Source organism: Meleagris gallopavo, chromosome 1 (assembly GCF_905368555.1).
Source record: "Meleagris gallopavo chromosome 1, MGAL_WU_HG_1.1, whole genome shotgun sequence".
NCBI lineage: Eukaryota > Metazoa > Chordata > Aves > Galliformes > Phasianidae > Meleagris > Meleagris gallopavo.
This window is the reverse complement of record NC_139404.1, coordinates 88,893,622-88,905,966: the sequence shown is the minus strand read 5'-3', so window position 1 is coordinate 88,905,966 and position 12,345 is coordinate 88,893,622. Positions and strand designations below refer to the sequence as shown.

General features: G+C 38.5%; 1 protein-coding gene across 6 annotated transcripts in view; it reads right to left on the bottom strand.

The window, feature by feature from the left end:
- NSUN3 (NOP2/Sun RNA methyltransferase 3) overlaps positions 1-12,345 on the bottom strand; it is a 50,547-nt gene that overhangs the window by 16,511 nt on the left and 21,691 nt on the right. For 3 of the 6 annotated variants that reach the window (XR_014887401.1, XR_014887400.1, XM_085239970.1), the window contains exon 7: positions 1-12,345. This exon is cut by the window's left edge. Coding sequence is in view for 2 of the 6 variants with exons in the window: in XM_085239970.1 (XP_085096096.1) it covers positions 12,328-12,345 (18 nt within the window). In the remaining 4 variants the exon portion in view is untranslated. The other 3 variants (XR_014887408.1, XM_085239954.1, XR_014887402.1) reach the window with 2 other exon arrangements.

Below are 12,345 nucleotides of genomic sequence, written 5' to 3'. Positions count from 1 at the left end.
ATTTATAATCCATGCAATACTGTGTTAATATTGACACTCAGCTGTACTAATATAGGAGGTTATTGCAACTGAATTAATAGTGCTCAAAAATTAACATTGCTAGGAGCCCTACTGATTACATGAACATCTCCTGTACAAACATACTTTTTTCATTCCTGTTCAGGTCAAGGCCATAATGTTCCAATTTCATTTGAACAATTCAATTTTTATTCTTTGAGGCAGACAATATGGGAGAAGTATGACTGACAGAAGACAGACAGATTTGCTTTATTTACTGAAATTGAGGTGAAAATTACTTTTGTGTCACTACATCCTAATTCACTCTCCTATGAATATCCACACCAGATAGATAGATAGATGCCACCTACTACTGTACAAGACACAAAAAGTTGTGTCATATCATAAGTTATACTGACAACCCCACAAATTCAAAAAGAACTAGATGAAAAAGTTTCACTTTTGTTTGCAAGTACTGCATAACTACGTACATACCATGGTTTATGTCTAGAAGAAAGTATACAAGTCATTTTGTGAATAAAGCCAAAAAAATGTAGGTAGGATAGAACTGGGCTTGCTTCAGTATAAATTAGAGAGAACTATGTTTAACAAGTCTTACATTTGCTAAATGTTGTCTTACATCCTTTCCTTGAGTCTTGTTTTCCAAGTTTTTACTTTTTGTCTACTTCAACCACCTTTTGAATAGGCAGCCAAATTCCTAGTAGCTACAAGTATGTTCATGCCACCTGAAGGTTTCCATTTGCAAGGCAATCCAAGGGACCACATTCCCTTTCCTCTGATGAAACTGGCCATCAGAGTTCACTACTCACAGCACACTGCTTACACTTGCTCAGGTTTGTACATCCAGGTGGTCTAGGGATTACAATCCTAAACTAATCGCCAGGACAAGGCAACATGAAAGCCCAAGTGTTGCGATAGAAAACTTTGGAAAAAATTTTTCTTCTCAAAAGATGGACCAGACTGCTTTCTGGGATCAGCCACACTGCTCTGTTGAAGTTATGAGAATTTACTCCAGTGGAGCACCTGTTCCCAGACAGTATCTCTGATAAGGATTTGCTCCAGAATTCTGCGGTGTGTCACAGTCCCAGTGGCTGCAATCCCAGGAAAGTTGTCTTGCTTAACATATAAAGGACCTATGCATTTTTCTCAGCTTTTCAAGCACTGCCTTTTTGCCATCTCCTTTGTAAGGGGAAAACTCCAGCTGATGTGTTTATATTTGCATCAGACACAATGGTCTCCAGGTAATTTCTTAACAAATCATTTATAAGCCTGCAAGCTACACCTGCCAAACTCGATAGTGGAAATATAGCATGCAGGGTACAATGGGCCTGTAGGGAAAAAATACAGAGCAAAGCATCTCCTGACAGGGACAGGAGAAAATGTTTTCAGTGTGCAAATTCAGAACAACAGAGACTACTACAGGGTAACAGCAGTCAGGAAGTCTAAGTCTAACATATATATTGACATCCTCTAATGAATTAGGTTTGCAAGATAAATGTGTTATAAAACAGGTGCAGGGCCATAGCTGTGAGTTGAAAGGAGTTGACAGGTCTGTACAAGAGGTAAAACAGATTGATTCATCCAGAAATATAGAAATTCAACTAAGAGGGATTAAATAGACTCCATATCCAAATGTGATAACAGTCATAACACTTCCATTATAACAATGGCTGCAGTAGCTCAGATCCAATAAAAATTAAGCTAATGAACTGATGATAAATTTAATTTTTATTCCAGTTTGCATGCATTCGTAACAATAAATGACCACTTTAACTGTTTTCCTTCCTTCTCCAGCATACTTATGGACTGACTGACATTCATAGTAGACATGCTTTGCATTTGAGTGCAACATATTTTGGAAGAGATGGGGAAAATCAGCTATTCAGCTGAATAATATTTAAATGCTGCTCTCTTTTGAGTAGAAAATTACTCCCACCTGAAGCCTCAGAGAGACATCAGGTATGCATGACCTGAACTGAGTAAAAGAGCAAAAGTTCAAAAATATCATTGCAGATCTGTCATTACAGAATGATCTGAAGAAAACAAGGGGATAGAATCGTATCTCACTCTCACTATATTACATTCATGGAACAAACAGCTACAAAAAAGGTAAGGAAACTTTAACAGCAATACTCTAATATTTTAACATTTGCTAGCTTTTTCCAATAGAATATGCCAAACCGATTGCACCTCAGACAGCATTTTTCACATTTAATAATGCTCTGAAACAATGATTCTGAAAAGGGAGTACACCAAGGAAAGAAGAGCAAAGATTCAATCTTCTGAAATCCTCGTGTTTACTTCTTACCCAAAGAGATTTGCATATCAAAAGAAGCCTGAAATCATGAGATTACTACACATTCAGTAAGAGTTGTTTTTTGAAAGATCACTTAATTTTCGTTAACTGCTGCCTTCTGTGGGGAGAAGCTTAAAGTGAGCCATCCCCACTGTGGGAACTCCTAAAACCACCACCTGCTTATAAGGACAGACACATAGATACGCAAATAGCTTGCCCCATACAGCTGCTAATGGAAGAAGAAGAGCAGAGAGAACCAAGTAATATGGTTTTCAGCTTTCCTAAAAATGAAGAGAGTAATCTTTACCAGTGCTTCTGATTGAAATTATTTTAGATACTGATTTAGATTCTTAAGCGCTCATTCTCTTCTCCCTAGTACAAAACCAACCTGTCCACTCCTCTTTCCAGAACTGTTTTTGTCTCTTCTGCAGTTCTTCATAGCATCTTAAAATGGCCTGGGTTGAAAAGGACCACAGTGATCATCTAGTTTCACCCTCTCTGCTATGTGCAGGGTCACCAACCACAAGACCATTTTCTTTTTACCTTCTCTAAAAGTTAGTACAGAAAAAAATAAAATGCTTCTCTTTACAAATGTCAGGATGCTATCTAAGTGCAGAGAAGTAAGAAACAAAAGTAGCAGCAAAGGGAGCAGGGTAACCCAAGGTGCTGGTCTTCCCTATGCACTCAGTCCAGTAGGGCGATGGAGATGCCCTGCAGGAGTGACTGACCATTCCGAGGGGTTGCATTGAGCACAAGGAGAAAACTGCTTTTCTTACAGATAAGCTTACATTTTTCTGAAGGTGAAACCCATTTGTTTGCTTGTATGGGCTTAACCTCACCAAGGCCTAAACATTCATCTTTAAATACATTCTGGAGCCTGAATGGAGATATCAGCTGCAACCGCTGAGACAGACTTAACCCAAGTAAGGATTTGCAGTCTGAGATTATCTTTGTCACTCCAGTGCCAGGAATTTGCACACTGCTGTCTTTCTGTTTGTGTCCTCTTTGTAATGCCCTGTCATATCACTTGAGTTAAACACGAGCATGTGGGATGTTAGAGATGAACTAGTATGATGACATTTTAAGCTCTGCCTGCATCAGTTACTGCTGCAAAATTTCACACGCAGGAGGATGAAATGCAATTTGCATGCCTGGTCCCACTTTATTCATCCTAACAATCATCAGTTAAATGGTATAAACCAGTTGCAGGTATCCCAACAGAAGTTCACTGTTTCCAAACCAAGTCTACACAATGTTCTGATTAAAATCCCCTATGGAAAAAATCAAATGCACTTTCCCATTCACAATTAACAACAGCAGTTGTGTACCTGAAGTAACCATTGGGAAAAAGAAGAGTTGTACAGAACTGACTGAAATCTAGTCCATTTTGACCTTTAAGTTAACATTTTCAAAGAGCTGAAATGTTTTTGAAAGCCCAAATCTCCAAGGAAGTGAATATGACTTTGACACCTAGGTCACTTAGCTACTGTCAACTTTATTCCATTTCCAACAGATTAAAGTTATTGTGAAAAGAGTGAAAGACAGTGTTCTAATTTTCCTTTTAATGTAGGATTCAACAGAGAATGTGCTGCCTTAGAAAACTTTTTACAGTCTCGTTCTCTTATATCCGATTTCAGAAAGAGCAATCTTTTTTTTAAATAGGAATAAAAACTTTAGAAAACTTTAGATTAAGACATTTATCTCTAGCATAGTTCCTTTCTTCCTACTGCTTATTCAAAATACATACATCAACAATGCAACAAGTTCAATAAAAACAAAGCACAGTCTGTTACATTTAATCAGCCTTCATATACTTATCTGTGATCCTAGAACTGAATCACACTCTAGCCATCTCTAAGCCCTTTCAGGTAGAAGAATCTAAAGAAGCCTCTCAGCGTATGTATCGAGGCGTGTAGAAAGAAGAGCCTTTTCTTAAAAATGAAACACAAAGAAAATCAAATCTGTTCAGACTTTTTCCCCACCCCTCATTCCCTATAGGAACACAGATGTAGCATAAAAAATGTTTATAATACCTGATCTTGAATCTCCGCGGAATCATTGCAGAGAAGACAAAGAATCTCTCCACATCAAGAACTTGAGCTAAGCACGGATCCATCCAGTTGTCTTGACAGAATAATTCCACACACACTTTTCAGTGCAATGCATCTATTCTTTCTCAGACTTTCATTCTCACCAGGACTATTATCTAATTTCCCTTTCTGAAAAAAAAAAAGAAAAAAAAAAAAGACAAAACTCCACACACACAAAAAAACCCAAACTTATCTTATAGACAAACTCCAAAGGCCTATTACACTACTCCTTTAAGTTGCAGAGTAGCCTTCAGTGTGTTAACTTCAATAATATCCTCCCTTTGATGTCCTCTGCACCCGCAACCCAAGTAAAACAGTAAATGTTTTTCCAAAACACTTTCAGTTCTGCACTGAGAATCAATTTGTATGATGCAATTTGAAGAAAAATAAAACTCGTTTTGTGTTTCTTGGTCAAGCGTTAATAATTTAAAAAAGCCACATTTCTCAGAATAAAGCAAAGCTGAGTTTAGGAACTACAGCATTTTATATTGAAAGAAGCCTAGAAGAAAGCATAAGGGGACAGACATTTATATATATTTTTTTTTTCGCCTAAAAAAGAACTCTTAAGAGAGGACATAGGAAGAAAAACTCCGGTGGAAAAGCTCTTCCCCAACTTCTGTTATTAAAGCTTTGTATTTTTTCAGCAAAAGCAATGAAACTTTTCATTAAAAAGTAGCCGCATAATTTAAGAAATCAAGTCCCAGGTCAACTTATGTCTGGAAACTGGTGGAGTAAGTAGTGAGACATTTATAAATAAGTAAATGCTACTGGAGCAAGCTTGGCTTTTGTTGACAGATGGAAAAACGAGGCCCAGAGAGTTTAAAGATGAAGCAGTTTATGCACTTCATTGTGTCTTAACTCTGTTCTCAGACAAACCAACAGGAATGTTTGATATTGATTGGAGAGTTAGCCCTCTACGGAGTGCTTCTAAAAATCAAAACAGAAGAAAATTGCCCAAGGTGAAAACCGTGGACTGAACTCTGGCCTCCTGAACTTCAGGCTAGTGCTATAACAACAACAATATCCTCTCCATTTAGCCATAGTTGCCTTATAATTATGGCATACAGTCCAACACATGGTGGGATATATCTCTACATGATCCTTTCAGCACTTGAAGTGAAGGTCAGCATATCCTTGAGATCAAGGTAAGAATATTAATCACAGCCTAAGAGTTCAAGTCAACTTTGTATCTAGAATTAAAAGCCTACCAAACAAAAAAGCAACAACGCCATGACTACTTAAATATTTAAACAAGGTTAAAAAATAAAAGGCAATGAAAACCAACCAACTGAAACCACATAATTCCTGTTTGTCTTGGGTGACAGCTGCTTTACATGAGTTGCCATGTAGGGCACTGCATGAAAATTGATTGCTTGCATGATTAGATGACATAAACGTGCTTCCAGATGGTGGTATTTTCCTGTGTCACCCCACCACAACACAGCTACTTAAATTCATGAAGACACACTCTTCAATGTTACAACCGTAACCAAAAGGAGGCCTACTTCAACAAGGTTGATATACTCTTGCATACATCCCAGTCAAATAAAGAGATCATAAGTCTTTGCATATTCCAGTTCCAGAAGGAATAGCAAATAGCACGCACTAAGTGAAAGAGCGTATTGTACAGAAAGCCACCTGCAATACAGTTTGCTGAATTATATAATCTCTACTAGTACGTGACTCACAACTATGCTGTAAGACTAAGTTACACTGCAAACTTCCCATTTGGGTCCTCCACAAACCCAGTATCTTGTTAAGCTAGAAATGTGAATGCTACACAACATACATATGTACATACATAACTGTGAAGGAAGGAAGATGCTCAAGTGAAGACAAAGGCCTGTCACATAGCTTTATTTCTATCACACACATGCTGAACTGTTATGAATTCACATTTTTCAAAGCACAACCAGCAAGAGTTTAGAGTTACTAAAACACAGCTCATACATTGCACATTTATTTTAAACAGGCTCAAGGATGATGGGTTCTGGAAGGAGTAGATACCTCACCTAGATACCTCACCACTGTCTAATGTGTTTCTCAGTTAGGAATGTTAAGATAGCCAAAGAGTTAATAATGACTTTTTTTTATTTGTACCCTGTTAATTAAGTGAATCTATTCTATTCACACAGGTGATATCCAAAAGGGACCTTTCTAAGCCTCTGGGCTGCAGACTACCCATAATGTACAAACCCAGTGATCCATGCTGCTTTCAATTCTCCTTGATGCTTCTTATTTTTCAGTTTTGAAGCGTAATAGTAACCTTCAAAGCATGACACGCATTTCTAATCTAGTTACCTCCAGCAACTCATTCATGGAAATTTTCCAAAGATGCCCCTTCACACATGGAGACCTTCTAAGTGCATACTGTGCCTAAAATAAATAAATAAATAACCAAATGCCAACTTCTAAATCTCCTTCTGAAGATTGATCACATAATCAGTTGGAGGCAACATGAATGGTTTTGAATTAACCGCTTTGTAAAACATTCTCAGAGCCTCAGATGAGAGGCACATTATACACAGAAAGTAGTGTGTGCAGGAAATATACATTGTATATCTACAAAATGGGCCATATCCCACTGCCATTAAAATTGATGGGAGTTTTGCCATTCACTTCAATGGGATCAGCAGCAGTATATAAAGATGAATTGGCTATAAGCACACACACTGGCGCTTTATGGGCGTGACAATATAAAAGCCTTGTGTGAAGTAATGAAATGAATTATAACAGCTCTGGGTATGTCAATCTTTCTTCTCCTACCTTCAGTTGCTGTATCAGGAACATTAAACTTTTCCCCAGTTAGCCATAGAATCATAAAAATTACAGATAAAAAGTACTATTAAGTCTATTTCCTTCCAACACAAAATTATTCCTCCCTGTACCTTTCCTAATCCTCCGTGCACTCTAGATTTAAACTACTCAATGTTCTGACTTCTTTTCCTTCCTATAAGGAATTATTCCATCAGCTACTTAATCACAGATTCAACCAATCTATTTTTTTTTTTTCCTAGAAAACACATCAACAAAGCAAAAACCATTACAAAACACACGATGCATTGCTCTTAACTCTTATCTTGTTCCACATAGAGACAACTAGAAAAATACTTGAGAATTCTATCAGTTACATATTTGACTAATTTTCATAGCCCAGCATATCCAAATGAAGGCACAGCAATAGCTGCTCATTTGTTCCTGGTGTGATGGCAAACAAAGAAAGCAGGCAGGGATGTGAACTGCTCATTTGATGTCCTAGATTTTGAGTAATGCAACTTGATACCATTGTTTAATTCTCAGTAACGCATACATGCTTATCTTACAATTTCCAGCAAAGCTAAAAACTTTTTAAAAAGTTACTTTCACATTGTTGCTTACCGACTCACTCCCACCTGCCTCAATGCATTTACCTTGTTTTAGGTAAGTAGAAAGCACCAGACTTCTTCCTCTTTTAGGGCAGGATATTTAATGAATACATTAAAAAAAGGGAAAATAGCGTATCTACAATATAATCTACATTCTTACACACTTCATACTCAAGACACATCCAAGCAGGGAAACATAACACAAGAACACGTATTAAGAACCTGAACTTTTGTCTTGCTCCTCTTGAAAGCCATTCACTTGTAGACTCTCACTGAAGCAAGATAAATATAAACGCTTCTAGAGATTTCTCCAGTAGCAAAGCAAATTGCTTGAGTCAAATGGAGAACGAGGAGTTGTGTTAGGCCCATCACCACATAAGTGCTCTTCTATAATTATTAGACCAGAATAGCATCAAAGAAACAGCAGTAGGTAACTCAAATTTCCATTGGAGTGCTGTAAGATCTTCTCTAACACTGCATCCACATGTAAATGAGCCTCCTGCTTATTTTCACTGCTTTGTTTGAGTACAGTGTCAGTAAGGTCAGGCCAAACATATGGTCATCAGCATCATTTTAGGAAAAAGCAAGGTAGGAATATCACTACTGTTATCAGATGAAGTGGTAGTATCTTTCATATTTGGGTAGCTGTGCTGCCTCCTAGTGCTTTTAACAACCTTGACCAAAGACTTAGTTCTGCAACAACTTTTGGAGAATCCCTTACTATATATATATGTGTGTGTATATATATATATAACTTACAGTTACTGCCTGTAGATTTAGGGGAGCACAATCTGTTTCTTTTTCCTCTGTGACTCTGAGAGGTTACACCACCACAACACACTGACAAATGACCAGGTCCACAGGACTACCACTAAGTGAAACAGTGAGGAAGCACTTATGTAAGTGATCAACCTAAACACAGCTGCACGGAGTAGAAATTCTTCGGTGAAACATACAGACCATCATAAAAACCATATTTATGTTCTACCCTTCCTTTCAAGAGCAGTTGTCACTTTTTGAACAGTGTTTTATTTCCATACCATCTGCCTTTTTTAAATGAAGCGAGGCGAGCTCTCTGATGCTTCTCTCTGCAGAAGACCACATACTCGATCAAATAAAATTCAACCCCTCCCGAAGCTTTTAGACCCTGACCTTAAATCCTAGGGGCACGGAGGAAGATCAGACAGGAAAAGCATTTTCAGACAAATGTGTTGCTATGATCTGTCTTATAAAATACTACCTTTAGTCAAAAATCACGTGGTGGGGGCAAAGCAGAGCTATCTAAAGCCTGAGATCAGCGACTGCATACACTCCAGCCTCTCTGATTCAAGTTTGACAAAAACAGTAATTGAAAACTTAAGAGTTTCATCTTTAGCTGAGTTTTATCCAGAAGTTGACTACCAGTATGCACTGCTCAAGTTTCCTCTAGAAATAGAAAAAAAAAAAGTCTCATTTATAGACAATATTGCGTAAGTTACCCAGCAGGCCAAAGCAATTTTACCAACAAGAACATGACACCAACACAATTATCCATTCTGCTAAAAACAGGTAGTCAGGTTCTATTTAAATGTTCATAACTGATACTTGATTGAAAGCAAAACCCCATCACTTTCCTGGCAACATCATCAAAATAAGTTTTCCTACTGTGATAGTTCTGAGGTAGCCAAATAAGCTAGGCAGGTCCTCCCCACCCCCAGCACACAACTGTGGCCCCAAGTAATTTTTTTACCCCCTCTCATCCCAGGAATTCTCCTTTCCCCATCACTCACTCACTCACAGGTCATCTGCACAGGATTCAGCATTGCTGCTGTTCCATTCAGTTCAGAACTGCAGAAAGCCATGGTATCTTTCCTCCCATATTTTACATTATGCTTCCATTGCTTTTCACACATCTTAGTGAGGAAGTCAAGAGGTTGCTAGTCACTGAGTTGACTGTAACAGTCCAGTGTCATTTGTGTGTAATTTGTTTTTCCACTCTGCTCCACAGTGGAGAATGCTTTTGACAAGCTGCAATTGAACTGTGTCAGATGTCACTGATAAAGGATAAGATCTGGCAAATACTGAAGCTTCCTCTGTAAGATCATCTTACTGTACCATGTATATGTGTATATTATATGTGGATATATATACACACACACATACACAGACACTAAAAAAAAAGTCCAAACATCTAAACAAAGAAAATATTTTCTCTATGTTTGAAAAAGGAATGGCGGAAAAGCACAACTAGTTGAGTTCCAGTTATCTCTACTGGCTCTGAAATCTTCTGCATTGATATTTGCTACATGAGATACATTTGCAATGAGATGAGTCATTAACAAGAGCAATCTTAATTGTCTGCCATGAAGAAAATGCAGATTTCTCTGGCTACTCAAACACACAACAGAAGAGGCCACATTCCTGCCCTCAGCTTACTCATCTGCCTGTTCCTGGGCCTGCCACTTCCATTAAGATGGAGAGGCCAATTTATTTGCCACCTCATTTCCAACAGTGTTGCTTGTTAAAGAGGAGGCAAGATATAGTACACCTCAGGGAAATGCATGTAAAAAACAGAAAAGTATTGTTGCTTTGTCCTGAAAGTGAGCAGAGGAAATTCTAAAGAATCATAGAGTGGCCTGGGTTGAAAAAGACCACAATGATCATCTAGTTTCAACCCCCCTGCTATGTGCAGGGTCACCAACCACCAGACCAGGCTGTCCAGAGCCACATCCAGCCTGGCCTTGAATGCCTCCAGGGATGGGGCATCCACAACCTCCTTGGGCAATCTGTTCCAGTGTGTCACCACCTTCTGTATAAAAAACCTCTTCCTAATATCTAACCTAAACCTCCCCTGCCTCAGTTTAAAACCATTCCCCCCTTGTCCTATCACTATGCACCCTCGTAAACAGTCTTCCCTCCTCCTGTTTATATGCTCCCTTCAAGCATTGGAAGGCCCCAATGAGGTCTCCCCAAAGCCTTCTCTTCTTCAAGCTAAACAAGCCCAGTTCCCTCAACCTTTCCTTATAGCAGACGTGCTCCAGCTCTCAGATCATCTTAGCGGCCCTCCTCTGGACCTGCTCTAACAGAAAATACTTCTAAAGACATTGGAAGTAACCAAGAAATATCTGAACAGGCACACAAGCTTTCCAAGTACCCTTCCTTGGAAGCTATTTCATGGTGTACATAAACCATCCCCTTTACCCCCATAGGAATGTCTCTCTTCGTTTTCTCCTTCTTTTCCTCCCTCTCCCACCACACATGCTTACCAAATCCCTGTCAGCAGCCAGAACTAATTATAACATAAAAATTCTCCACAGTACTCTGAACAAGCACTCATCTGTTACGAAGCAAAATAAGTATCACTTCACAGTGAGCCTCTTTTCCTCCTGTCGTTTTGCTGCCTTTTTAGGCTAGCTGAAAAGAAACTCCAGAACAGCAAAGGATGCTGCAGAACTCAGTGCAGCTTTTATATAAATCAGGAGGCCCTGCCGCATAATTTAGGTCTAATGCAATGCAGTTCACAGGGACTCGCCCATATATCGAGACTGAGCAGAGTTCAGTTTTCAAGCATTCCTTTATTCATTGTGTGATTACCTAGCCCACGTTTTCCTCAACTATTCAGTTTAATCACATATTTTAATTCCATTCCTGAATGTTACATTCTAGGCTTTCCATTTCACTTTCCACAGGGCAAATAAAACTGATGGAAAGCGTTTTGACAAGGGTATTGTTATTTCAACCAGTCGCCTGAGATGACTCCAAATTCAGATATTACATTTAATGTTTCTGGGGCAGATGCTGTTAGTTTTTTGTTTTTTTTTCCAAAGGAACACAGTCTCATCATCTGCATACATTAGTGACTTCTCTGCCTCAAGTTGCATATGCTTCATATAGTCTTAAGCTTTCAGAGAGACTGCTGAAAATTTAATACTATTGGGGCACCTCGAACATTTTTTATCACACAGTAAAGGAGAAGATAACTGTGGAAATTCACGTATCAAAGGAGAAGAGTACTTCATGCATTTATTTGCTTCAGCAGTAGGAACAGCAGTGAGATACTATTTGAGGGCAAACTGCCCCAACCATTTTTGTTCTTGGTCACAGGTGCCTAAAGAACCAAAAGCTACTGCTTACGATCAGCATCTGTTTTTAAGAAACAAAGATTTTTCTACAATTCAGCTTCCATGGTTTTGAACACTGCCATCTCACTGCTCTAGATATTAGGTCCAGGAGGTTCCCAGCAAACATAAAGCTCAGAGTGGGGACTGACATTCAGCAATCCACGACAGGACTGCTGTGAAGAGTTAAAGCCCATCAATATAACAAGGTGAGCAAAGAATAAAGGCATTAAAAGCAAAATTCATTCCAGAGACAAAAGGTAGTTTACTCTAACAAGTAAATGGTAACAAGTATTTCTCAGCTTGCCACAACAGAATTACTGGAGAAATTGAAGCAGAACTACTGCATTTCCAATGGAACTTCTGACAAAAGATCTCACATAATCAACATTCTTCTCACCTTTGTTAATGAGGTGCTGAATCAATAATCGTTTTAACTATTTTTTTTTTTCCTCCAGTGTTTATGAGCCAATGTCCTT